Source organism: Fopius arisanus, unplaced genomic scaffold (assembly GCF_000806365.1).
Source record: "Fopius arisanus strain USDA-PBARC FA_bdor unplaced genomic scaffold, ASM80636v1 scaffold00034, whole genome shotgun sequence".
Classification (NCBI taxonomy): Eukaryota; Metazoa; Arthropoda; class Insecta; order Hymenoptera; family Braconidae; genus Fopius; species Fopius arisanus.
Window position 1 is genome coordinate 792,907 of NW_011887773.1, and position 12,558 is coordinate 805,464.

Here is a 12,558-nt window from a genome sequence, read left to right on the forward strand (position 1 = left end):
GGGAATTTTTTCATTAGTCATTCACCTTACATTTTAATATTTCTCATTATGAGTTCAATATGAACTCACCTGCACCAGTAATCACTGTAACTTGGAAAGATTCCCAGCTGGTATCAGGAAGTTCCGGATGCTTTCTTAATTGTAGCATCCTGCTATAAAATTCAATAGGAGGATATTTGCACGAATATGTCCCATCGTCCTGACAAGTTATCCATAATCCTGGTACTACGTCAATAAGTAATAAGCCTTTTCGTCTTTCATTTGGAAATCGCACCACAGCATACTTTCTACGATAAACTCGCAACATCTTTCTGATTCTTAGTAACTCTGACGAATGAAAACCATAAAAAATATTAGAATCGATCTGGAAAAAGTAACACTTTCAATTCAAAAATAACTCAAATATTAATAAAAAAATTAAAAGTATGTAGACAGATTTTCGTTGATAGCAAAAAAATTGAAAAATCTAAAAAATTTGAATTAAATTGGAATGAGAAGAAGAAAATCCAAATCATTTGAAGAGTTTTAATATTTTATTCAAAAAATAATTTGAAACTATGCCAATTTTTCCCATTTAACTGAATCTATTGATAACAGAGTTAACAGGAAGAAATCGTCCTAACCTCTCAATTTTTTAATTTTCTATAAGTTAACTATGACATGAACGAAGTTGGATACATGGTTGTCAGAATTTAGGAATAGTATTAAAAAACAGAATGCTATAACATTATAAATATCAGGAAAACCACTGTATAATGAAAAATGATGAAACAACTTTATGATCGATCGCTGAGGGAATTTTCGAATCAATCTTCGAAGTTAATTTTCAATTTTGTGGAATATATAATTAATATAAACTAATAGAAGCTAATATAATTAATATAAACATAAAAGTACCATGAGTTTTCCAAGGGTGTCCAATTCAGGCTCATCGTACACAATGTTATTGAACAAAATTAAACAATTATACTCACCTCAAAGACAGTAGTAGTGACCCTTTATTTCACAGCGAATAAATTATCATAAGCACTGAACCGACGTGACACTCGACCGAATATTACCGATCAATGCAACAACCGTTGAAATTAACGAAACTTTATTAAGATTTTCAACAAAAGAGATTTTCAACAAAAGAGAAGAACACGCTCTTTTGCGACAAGTCTTAACCGGCAAGCCGGCGTCATCACAATTCCAAGAAGAATCAGAGCGCTACTCAAGCGTCCAGCGGTCACCTCAAGGACCAGTTTCGAATTTCGTCTGTACATCCTCTGATATATTATTAATTGATGTACAACGAAAAGTATATAAAAACCGTTGAAATTATGAAAAATAACCAGTAATTTTGGGTTACAGATTTTATTAATTTATTGTTAACATTATTTATCCTTGACGCGAATGAAAAGCATGGAAAAAAGTCGTTAAATGTATAGAACCTTTGAAATTAAGTAGCACACATTTGTATTTCATTTCTTTCGCTGCCACTATTATTTTTTTCTCTGACAATTGTTCGATTTTCATAAGACCTACATCAATAGAAGATACCTTATAATTAAGGGTTGTGGATGTGAAAACTTCTCGTCTGTTTACTTCCTTGAATCCTACAAAAAAAGATGAGTGATATTTTGCTCAGTGTTTTTCTAAACGATTTGGTCAATTATAAAGACTGCTCCATCAGATAATAAAATGGCATTGTCTGGATGAGTGCTTCTTATAATGACACCAAATAGCTTGACTGATAATAGCATATAAAATTCTTCACCATCATAAATTGAAATTTGACAATTTTTATTAATATCAATCTCTTCCAGTACTAAACATTTCTTAATTTGTATGCGATCTGCGCTTTCTAATTCACTCAAACGGTTTGCTATTTGAGTCAGAGGCTTGAGTGGAGATTTTACAAGTTTTCTAAAAATTGCGATATAATTTTCGCCCCAAAAAGCAGACAAATCACTCAAAGGAAGTTGAAACGTTTCGACGTCATCTGTGATGTGTAACAGATTATGCATACTGAGAATGTGCGACTTAGGGCCATATAATGCAGGTAGAAGATAGAAAAAATTGTGTAATAATTGTCTGGCAGCATCACGATGACTAAAAATCAACTCATTGTGAATAAGAATCCGACAGGCTGTGTATAATAATAAAAAGTGCCTGTATAAGTTATGTGGTAAGACGTTCTCCAAGATTATGGGACTACAGTAATGCAGGAAAAATCGTAATTGAGTCGCCTTCCATCCAGAAAATGCGTAAATGTCGATTTTTTTTCGCTGAAACTCTAGAGGAACGGCAGCAGTAACTTGCCCCAATAAATTTTGCAAAATTCGAACTTGAGCTGGTCTAATACGTTGTGTACTTCCTCTGGGAATCCATTTTTATAGTAGTCGGTTCATAACACAACAATAGAATAAATGCGCAGCATCAAGAACCATATATTGCACAGGATCGAAGTCGATTATTTCGAGCAGTGGACTTTTCTCATCATGATGGTGTTCAGGCTGGGGGCCTATTCTCGACGCATGGGAAACGTCTTCCGTGAACGGAACGTAATCCGTGAACGAATGAATGATTCGTTGATCACTTTCGTTTGGAAATTTTAAATTCGTGAGGGAAAATCTTTCGTTCAACAATTTTGTTTTCCCACCCGAATCGTATTCCCATACGAAGTATCCTAAAGATTGAAGGCGCCTAACCTATATTGCATAAAAAAAATTGAGTTTCTATTATTAAATTTTCTAATTAAAAAAAATGGATAATCTTCGCCGGTTTCTACATAATGAAATTTTGGGCCATCTGGAAGAGATCGGAGAAGAACAGCATCACCCTCGAAATCTGTATAATGCTGGAGATCCATTCGAGGAATTGACAGGAGAAGGTTTTATTAAAATATACCGATTCACAAAAGAGAGGGTAATTCAAGTGATTGACATTGTTCGACAATACCAACTACCATTTGAACGAAGATCAGCGTTGGGCATTAAGCGGAAAGTAAATAATAATTTTTAATATTTTTTTTTACGGTTTCCCTGTAAAACAACTTATGTACAAGTATAAGCGATAAGTTTTTGTCAGAGGGCTACTCGTATATTGGAAATATATTGTAAAGAAATTTCTATTCAGTTGTGGAGGTTTGGCAGCTCATGACTTAATTTGTCTTTCGATTGAATTATTGCGAAACATTTATAGATTTAAGAGAGATAGAGCAATTCTTCTCAGGGCGTTTTTATTGCATAGACAAATCTATGAAAAAAGTGTCGACAAATTCGCTATGTATCAACAACTCAGAGTTATTCTCTGAAAACTCCATAACGCGTTAAATTACTACTCAATTCTTTCTCGAGAATGATTCCTTGCTGAATAATACGTTATTCATTATAGGTGCTAACAGCTCTACGGTTCTTCAGTACAGGTAGTTACCAGATGGACGTTGGTCTTGGTCGATACAGTAACATAAGCCAACCCTCCGTAAGCAGATCATTGCATACCGTAATAGACGTGTTTTGCCGACCTGAGGTGTCCAGAGAGTACATTCAATTCCACCGAAATATCGCAGAAGTTCGGCAAGCACGGAATAGGTTTTTCTAAAAATATCGCTTCCCATATGCTATACCAGGGCCCGGCAACCTTCAGGTAGTCGGGAGCCAGCCTATTACTAGGGTCGGGATAATCCTCTCATCTTAATGAGTACCCAATTAGACAACCATTCTGAGCGAATAAGTCCCAGCAGCGACAATATTGCAGCCAGCCACGTAGAGTGGCGTGCCAGTCGCATAAAAATGGCTGACCCGCCAGGATTGGCGCAAATTTTCAGTTCCAAATTTTACATAAAAAATAAAAAAATTAAAATTTACAATGAAAAACCCTCAAGAATATATTTAGGAATTGGTTTTCGGTAATTATTATTTTCCTACCAAATAATGCCACTCTAAGTGTGAAAAATAAACATTTGTCACGGTTATTTTTGGAAGATTCTATTATATATTATATTATATTCCTGATGGTTTTCTTCATCCCAATTTCAACCAATCAAATGCTGGCATTTTCCGTCACGTGGTACAAGTAAAACGGTTTTACTTGGGATATTTTTCGAATATCTCCTCGTTTGTTGCTAAGCAATGACAATATCCAATAAACAATTGGTACGCGTTTCAAACCCTAAAACTGTCATTAGAAAAAATGAAGTTCAAAGACTTTACCTCGACATGAGCCGATTTGGAGGAGAATCCTTGGACATTATTGATTAACAAATTGAAAAAAAATTGAAAATTGAGATTTCCTAATGAAACCGTTTTACTATTACCATATGAAATGTCACACATTTAATTGCTTGAAATTGGAATGAAAAAAAAAGCCAGCCAAGTCCCCCTCGACCTTGAAAATTAATCGGATATTTCCCGAGAGTTTCGTTGCGTATTTTATTTTATTTGTTTCATTGCTGCAAATATCGTCTGGAGACAAAATAATTGTCAAGGCAGATTCCTTATCATGAAAAGATCGAAAAAATAATTTTTCCTCATATTGCTGCCTATTTCGAATAAAAAAAATTATATTTATAATTCAAATTGATGGAAAATCAAAATTCCCGCTCGATCACACGGTGGGCCTCTGCCGGTATCGGTCGAACCAGAGCTCAAGCAGAGAGAGATATCGAATTAGAGCAGGTAGTTTTGTTAAGTGGATGAGACCCCTCTCCCAGCTCTGACTAAGGAAGCTCGGGAGCCGCGTGAGCCGAATGAGCCCAGGTTGCCGGGCCCTGTGCTATAGGATGCATCGATTGCACACATGTAGCAATTGTTCGTCCTCCCAGGAATCATCCTATCCACCTTGAACATGTTTATATCAACAGGAAAGGGTATCATTCACTGAATGTGCAGTTAATCTGCGATGCTGACTTCAAAATTTTGAATCTCAATGCAAGATATCCCGGTAGTGTCAATGATTGTACAATTTGGAACGACAGTGAGGTCCAGATAGTTTTGAGGAGATTGTACAATCATGCAGGAGAACGATTTTGTTTGTTGGGAGATGGTGGATACCCTTTGAGAGAGTGGATGATGACACCGTACCAAAACCCGCAAGATGGATCACAAGAAGCAGCATTCAACTCTTCCTTTTGTAGGGCACGCTCCACAATTGAAAGAGTAAATGGAATTTTAAAAATGAGATTTCGTTGTTTGTTAAAACAACGAGTTCTACACTATGATCCTACTACTGCTGCGAAAATCGTTTATACTTGTGCGGTTTTCCACAATATAGCAATCAATGATGGTTATCGTATCATGCAAGCTTACGATGACATCTGGCATGATAATCCAGATTTTGGACTTCTAGATGTTGAAGAACTGGCTCAAGGGAACATTGGACGGTGTGTTAATCCCGAGTTGGCTGCAGGACGAAATTTTCGTGATCGAATTCGTGATCAATGGTTTCCTCAAAACTAGCGATCTTTCTGTGCAATTTGATAATCCAATCTTTGTAATGAGTGCGTTTAGGGGGAAATTCCAACATCTTTCTTGTGGCGAATGTAATTATCTACAATAAAATATTGTTTTATTTTCTCGTGAACTTACTCATCGTCTACATCATTTTTGAGGGAAACGGAATTATTTTCAAAATTCATAGACAAAATACTATGCCATTAATTTTTCAACCAGTACAAAACTTATAAATTCTATACATTTATTAATTTTCAGTGTATTCAAATCGTTGCCAAAAAAATAACTAAAGTATTAAACATTAAACCTTTTTATTATCATCATTGCTTCGTACAGTAAAATTCTTAGAGTACAAAATGAACAATCATATTTGAACTATTTATTACACTTATGGCATCTGTTTGGTCTTCATCTTTGTTTTCAACAAATATTCTCTATATTCGAGAAAGCCAACAGAGCTAAGAACATCCCCAGGTGGGAATGAACGATGGAAACAAGATTGGATCAGGCTTGATCCAAGATTGACATAGATTGGTCGAGCGTCGATATCCAGGATTGAATCAAGCATGAATGAATATTGGAAAATAACTATGTTTCCAAGGTTGGAGATCCCACTGTTGGTCAAGCCTTGAGTATCGAGTCTCGATGCAACCTTTAATGTTATGATTGGTTCAACGTTGTAACCCAAACCTCGGCTAAGCATGTGGGTTAATCCAGATTCTTGGTGGATGTACAAGGTAGATTCACGCTCAATAACTAAAAAATGATTAGTTTCACAATGATTTTACATCAATGGCTTTATTAATATCTTCAAAGTTGCATTATATGTAGAACATTAAATTTAAATCTAAACTCGAAACAATGTAACATTTTTTTAAACTCATTTTTCTGTGTGCTTTTCACGGCATCTCTTCTGCTTCCTGTCATCTTTGGAAAAATTACTTTTTCTTCCCTTGAGCCTGGCTCAAATGGTTTCCTATGTAGGAAACAATGTCCATAGTTGTTGAAGGAAATTTCTTCAACAAAAACTCTAAACAGGAAAACAGTATAATTTCACATGAAAATAAATAAATTGTATAACCCTCACCTTTTATGCACTCGCAAGATGCTGTTTTATCAAAAGCCTCTTTACGACTGAGTATGGTTTGCCTCCCTCTTCCACTGTAGATTTTTTGCACATCTTTATGAAGTAAGCAATTCATGCACTTCCTCACGCAGTCCTTCCAAGTGTCTTCCGAGCCCACCCATCCCCAAAACGTAGAGACCTAGAATCAAAATTGTAAAAAATATCAGTATTATCCACTATTTTTCATTCAAGAATATAGATTGAGACCATTAAAAATGCATGATAATTACCAAAACCTTTTTTTTCGCTAACCCTGAATGCTCGATGACTTTCCGATCTTCGTCTCTCGTTTCTTCATGCATTGCAGATAGAGATTGTTCAAAAATTAGGAATTCTTCATGAGTTTTGATAGGAAATCTCACGTTAAGAATTTCGCTTGTGAGAGGTTTGTTGGATGAAGCATTGTTGGGTCCTCCGAACGGAGTCATTGAATTCATAGTTTTCATCATTTTACCGAGATCGTATAAAATACTTCTTTTGGAGTTTTCAATTTTCTTAAGAATCCTTTCACAATCTGCTGTTCTTTGAAGGTCTATATAACGAATTATTTCTAAAATAAAAAGAAAAACGAAGGAAATCGAACCTTTTTGCACTCTCATTAAACCCCCATTGTATTATCATATTGTTATGGAATTAAATCTCTGATGACGAGATAAAAAGCTTGTCTGATTGAAACGTAAACTTGAAGTAAAATTCTCGTTTCCAATATTATATGGCCTACCTTGCATTTGGGGGTTCATACGATTAAAAATATGTTGCATTTCCTTCTGTGACAAATTTTCTTTAGGCTGCTCGTTTCTTAAATAATTACTGCGGGTTTCTTTGCTGGAGTGATAATTCTTCTTGGTACCTTAAAAATGAAAGCGATTGGAAAAATACAGTAGCGTTGACGCCTCCAATAAAAACTAGATAAAATATTTTTTATTTTACATTTTTCCTTTTTCCTATTACCATTGTTTTCTTACCATGGTTTGATAGGCACCCCTTCGTCTTAGCCTTTTTAGCCTCTCCTACTATCCTCTCTTATTTTTGCCTCTCCTACTATCCTCTCTTTTATTTGTTTGCGGTAGCATGGGCCGACTTTCCATTTTTCTGCGCCCCTTTGGCTTGTACTGAGGGAAACCATGTAAAACCTCAGTAGCGCAGCCGGCCGGTAATGCGGGGATTCTGCTGTGTTCATCAGTCACACTGACTCGGTGAACACACCAGCTCTCCGCATACGTGCCTGACGTCGGCAGTCTACACGCCGAGGGGTGTGACTAAGCGGGCACCCATCCAAGTACTAACCCAACTGAGCGTTGCTTAGCTTGGGTGACCGCCGAAGTCACACACCGCCCGCGTGGCTACTGTCGCCGCAACTAGATAAAATATTTCTTATCAATTGCATCAACTGCTGAGCTTACAATTGTAAAAGTTGAAAACAATTTTTTAAACGATTAAGCAGCTAGAACAGAGGAAATCTTTTTTAAAATTTTTTAAATTACCTCTTTAATAAATATGATTTTTTATTGTTACTAGATCGTTCATGAAATTTTTTCAAGATCTAAATTCGAGTTTTTTTTTTAGCTCTTAATCGTAAGAAAAATAATCGATAGCTATTTACAAAGGAGCCACATAATTAATAGCATAATAGTTTACCTGGACTCGAATTGTGCCTTATGAACTTTTGAAAATTCCCGTTAACATTTGAAAACTCTAGTCGCTGCGAAGACTGGCTTGCAAAAAAATTGGCGTTCTCATGTTCTCGTGACGATGGTGGGCCATGATGTCTAGTCTTCTCATCAAAAACATTGTGTTTCTGTTTTCTCTCTAAGAAAAATGGGAAATCGTGAATATCAACGTTTCGGAAGGTGGAAGTTTATATTCAAAATTCTGGTACATTCTATTTTTTTTTATTCTGTAGTCCGATTAGTTTCTAATCTGAGAGAAATAGCCATAATTACAAAATAATCGCACAACTATCGTTGGAGTAGGGCGGTAGGAAGCGTTCTTTGAGAACCTAGGAACATTAATCTTGGATGAGATTTTATCTTGAAAGGGACGTTTCATCCTTGGGGTTTCTAGCACAGTTCTATCATCAATTTTGTCAAATGCTGAGGTTGTTTTATCGTCAGCACCATTATCATCTACACCAAAAAATACAATGAGTAGCGAACTGACATATATTGCAATCAAAGCTCAAGTTTGTTTTCTTTTTCCTGTACCTGTTGAACATGAACTATTCTGAGGAGTCAGGCGAGTGGATGGAGTTATGTCTAAAATAGAAGGATATCTTGTTGGAACGTTGTCTCGATCCCTTGGTGGAGTGTGCAATCTGTTATCAACTGTTGGAGCTCCTGATAACTTTCCTAAACAAACGTCTTCTATGGAACAAAAAATCATGAGGAATACAAATTCCATCGAATACATTGAATATGGTTTTAAGCGGAACAGACTTGATTGTTCTTGAAACAGGAATCCGATTTGTTTCCTTAGCTCACCATAGGATTGAGTTAATTCCTCTGATCTTTCATCAATTGGAGGATGGCTGAACAAAGATTGAGACTGTCTGAGCATATTTTTGGCTTTACTCTTCGATATTTTCATTATACTACTCGTTCCAGAACAGTCTGAATCAGACGTTCTTAAATGTGTTCGCCGCTTATACGATCGTTCAAGACGCCGTATGCCCTGCTCATAATCACCTGCATGTAAATAGGAAATATTGAAAGTAATAAGTTGAATAAAAAATTACTCGAAAAGGTTAGAGTACTTATTTCTGATAACGGCTTGATATTTTTTCCACTATTTTTCTAGTATTCTTGAACGTGGACTCTCGAACCAGTCGTGAGCAGATTTCAATATTCATAAAAAAATCCAGAACATTCCAATGGTTTCCATGTTTCAATCGCATCAGTATCATTAAGAAACTCTTATTGATTCTCGAATTTCAGTAGAAGCTTGCTGAGATAATTACACGAACCAATATCAAAAGAATTTTCTAAGTGATAGTTTAAAACGAAATGACGATCCATGAAATATACTTGCAATCTGTTGAAATCCAAATGGGCCAAACGTTTATCGAGCTCCTACAAATCTATCGAACCTTGAAAAATGATTGGGAAACCTAAACAATTCATGACCCACAGAACCGTGAATGAACAAATTATTTCTGAACTTCACAGAAAAATCAGTTATTCTCTTTACGTTTACTAAGTTTACTAAAAAGGTAACTAGAGAATAAATTTATTCGAATAAACTTGGATCTGAATTACCAATCGAAAATGGAAGAACTTACCAGTTCGGGGCATTCAACAACAAAAAAACTTGCACAACACTATTAATGATGTCATCACAATTAAATAATGATATAGTCAACAACATTGATTCAACACATAATAATCCAAAATAATTGAACGAAAAATTTCTGGACTTGAAGAAAAATCAAAAAATAACAACAGTCGTAACACATATCTATTTCAGAGATGCAAAAATGGAAAATCTGTCTCTCTAATAACATATTTAATAATTCGTTGTAAGATTGTCAAAAACAAATCTAACATTTCAGGCATTTCTTCAAGTTGTAAATAATACAATTGCAATCAAGGAAGAGATACAGATGAAAGAGATTCCTTTACCTGCATCTTCTAAAATGGTTACTCGATATTTTATCCAGTTTTCCAACGGTTTTTGATTCACACGGATCCATTCATCAAGATTTTTGCAGTCATTTTGCGGTGGGTAATGACACCAGATTTTGTCGTCAGCTTCAAAGTCTAACCAAGAGAAACACACGAGCTCCACTGACCGCTTGCCTTTTTTTAACTCATCCCTGAACTCGATGATTTGATAAGGAACAATTTCAGTTTTTTCCTTTCGTGCCATGTTCATAAAAAAGCTCAGTTCTAGACTTATTTATTGTCCAAATAGAACCTCGGATAATGACAAAAATCTAAGAAAGCAATATTCATATAGATCATATAAATTCACTATCAACATTCATAGAATGATGCAGTACTCAATATATATTTGAGGCTTCGAATAAAAACAAAATTAATATAAAAATCTGAAAAGTAGTTTCTATATATTCAACCGGATCGAAAATTCATCTAACCTCACTTCAGTCACTGTTACCTCAGTCCTTATAATGAATGAAATTTTTACATTCAACAAGTTTACATTTTTTCAATAAGAACTTTCCAATAAGAATTTACGTAGGTAATTACCAAAACTTCAAATATTAATTGATGAGAAAAGTATTCGGATAAAAAGTTGTATATTCATGCGATGAGAATTCCGGCATCTGAGTGAATAATACTTATAGAAGAGGTTAGATCAACGCTGCATCGACCGGCGTACCTTGATCGATAAAATATTTTGGCGTCATTTAAAATTATTCATCATTACATTTGCATTGCAATATATTTGTCATTCCATACTACCATTAGAGTTTTTCGTACTTTTTTAGATTGAATCCACTTACTGTTCTCACATTCTTTTAACCGTACTGAAATACTGGTGACGCTTAGTTGCCGACGTCCCGGTTTATGTGGTCGCCATATTACTATTGTCATCACCACTCTTCTAGGGTATTTGTGGGAACGAAATATGAATATTTATAATTAATAATGATTAATAGTGCTAACAAATACTTACGGTAGTGATGTGATGATTTTATTCCCTTCATTAATCAAAAACGGCTAGGAAACAATATTTAGTCAACTTTTTTAAAATTTTCATTCAGTTTTGATTATTCACTTAACTGGATCACACGTCATAAAATATGAAAATACACTGTTTCATTGAAAATTTGCATCTTATAATTTTAAGGTTATTTAAAAATGATAAAAATGTAAGAGTCTGAAATAGAGAATTGAAAATGCATTACTAGTATTCGTTTAATTACATAGATTCGAGGTTGTGATTAGAAGCATTAATCATTAAAATTGAATGATTATTTACGAGAATTCGATTACTTGAGGATATCAATGAAAACGACGTTCTGTCGGTTCCAATCATTGAAATAATTATCAATTACCTAGTGCATGTCAAAACGTGAAGAGTAATTAACGACGGAATAAATCACATTAATTTTATTCCTTCAAAACGAATAAAGGATTTTCCCCATCGCTTATATTTATATCAATATGCAATGGAAAAATATAGCAAATTAACTAGAAAATACGTGTAAAATTGAATCAAATTTTCCTTGAAATTCTGGCTTTTCGCGCAATCTCTAAAATATTTGATAGGAAAAATATACTCTCAGAGTTTTTGCTATGTGATCCTTTGAGCATGAATTTTCCAATTTTGTTGAAGTTTTTATTCAATTTGCATGTCACCGAATGATGATAAATGTTACATGATTATCAACTATTATTTGCTAATGTTTTCTTAGAAATATATATGTATATATATATGAAAGATGAATGAAATGAGATTCATAATAGGTAATTAAATCATTCATCCATGGAGAAGTGATAAAGTATAGCGTCCATTCAAATTATTAACGTAGACACATTTTTTTTTAACATCATTCAATTTTATGTATCTACTAATACGCTTGAATGTTTCAATTCTACTAATTCCTATTTCTAATGAAGGACAAGGGGCTGTGAAAATATTTTGCACTTCTGAAGTCGAAATACCATGAAGAAAAATGTCCTCTGCTTGTAACACTACGTCGTGATCAGCTCTGGAAAATAAATGGGTGATTAAAAGTATTCCCCCATTGTTCAACTCCACTACATTATTCGGTGGTCGATCGGTTAGCTCCATATCTCTGTAATTCACCGATTTTACTGCTTTAATTCTTCTTCCATGCTTTGTAGTGAACTTTGGGGGCGTCTTGAGGATGCAGTCACGAAGAATCTCTTTTCTCTTCACTTTCATATCATCTCTTTGACTCTGAGCGGTTATGCGATTAACAATCTGCTCAAGAGCTTTAGCATAGCCAGTGACGAGTGATTTAAACTTTCCAATAAAATTCTCCCCCCAAAAGGCCGAGAAATCTATCAG

General features: G+C 34.8%; 2 protein-coding genes across 2 annotated transcripts; both read right to left on the minus strand.

The window, feature by feature from the left end:
* Positions 1 to 6,254: 6,254 nt before the first annotated feature.
* On the minus strand, positions 6,255 to 7,557 carry LOC105266000 (uncharacterized). The gene is made up of 5 exons (XM_011303864.1): positions 7,527 to 7,557; positions 7,283 to 7,411; positions 6,792 to 7,111; positions 6,523 to 6,700; positions 6,255 to 6,465 (listed from the first exon to the last, which is right to left on the minus strand). The coding sequence occupies exons 2-5, from the start codon at positions 7,320 to 7,322 to the stop codon at positions 6,374 to 6,376; spliced, it is 630 nt and encodes a 209-aa protein (XP_011302166.1). The 5' UTR covers positions 7,323 to 7,411; positions 7,527 to 7,557; the 3' UTR covers positions 6,255 to 6,373.
* Positions 7,558 to 7,997: 440 nt separating this feature from the next.
* On the minus strand, positions 7,998 to 10,482 carry LOC105266018 (uncharacterized). Its single transcript, XM_011303895.1, has 5 exons — positions 10,179 to 10,482; positions 9,042 to 9,245; positions 8,766 to 8,924; positions 8,505 to 8,687; positions 7,998 to 8,005 (listed from the first exon to the last, which is right to left on the minus strand). Exons 1-5 carry the CDS (start codon positions 10,429 to 10,431, stop codon positions 7,998 to 8,000), a joined length of 807 nt encoding a protein of 268 aa, XP_011302197.1. The 5' UTR covers positions 10,432 to 10,482.
* Positions 10,483 to 12,558: the final 2,076 nt, after the last annotated feature.

Coding starts and splice junctions, on each gene's coding strand:
- LOC105266000 (XM_011303864.1), bottom strand. CDS start 7,322: ATGCAACATATTTTTAATCGTATGAACCCCCAAATGCAAG. Junction 7,112..7,282: donor TATGAACCCCCAAATGCAAG/GTAGGCCATATA, acceptor TTTTTATTTTAG/AAATAATTCGTTATATAGAC. Junction 6,701..6,791: donor TAGCGAAAAAAAAGGTTTTG/GTAATTATCATG, acceptor TTTTGATTCTAG/GTCTCTACGTTTTGGGGATG.
- LOC105266018 (XM_011303895.1), bottom strand. CDS start 10,431: ATGAACATGGCACGAAAGGAAAAAACTGAAATTGTTCCTTATCAAATC. Junction 8,925..9,041: donor GGAATTAACTCAATCCTATG/GTGAGCTAAGGA, acceptor TTTGTTCCATAG/AAGACGTTTGTTTAGGAAAG. Junction 8,688..8,765: donor GAATAGTTCATGTTCAACAG/GTACAGGAAAAA, acceptor TTTTTGGTGTAG/ATGATAATGGTGCTGACGAT.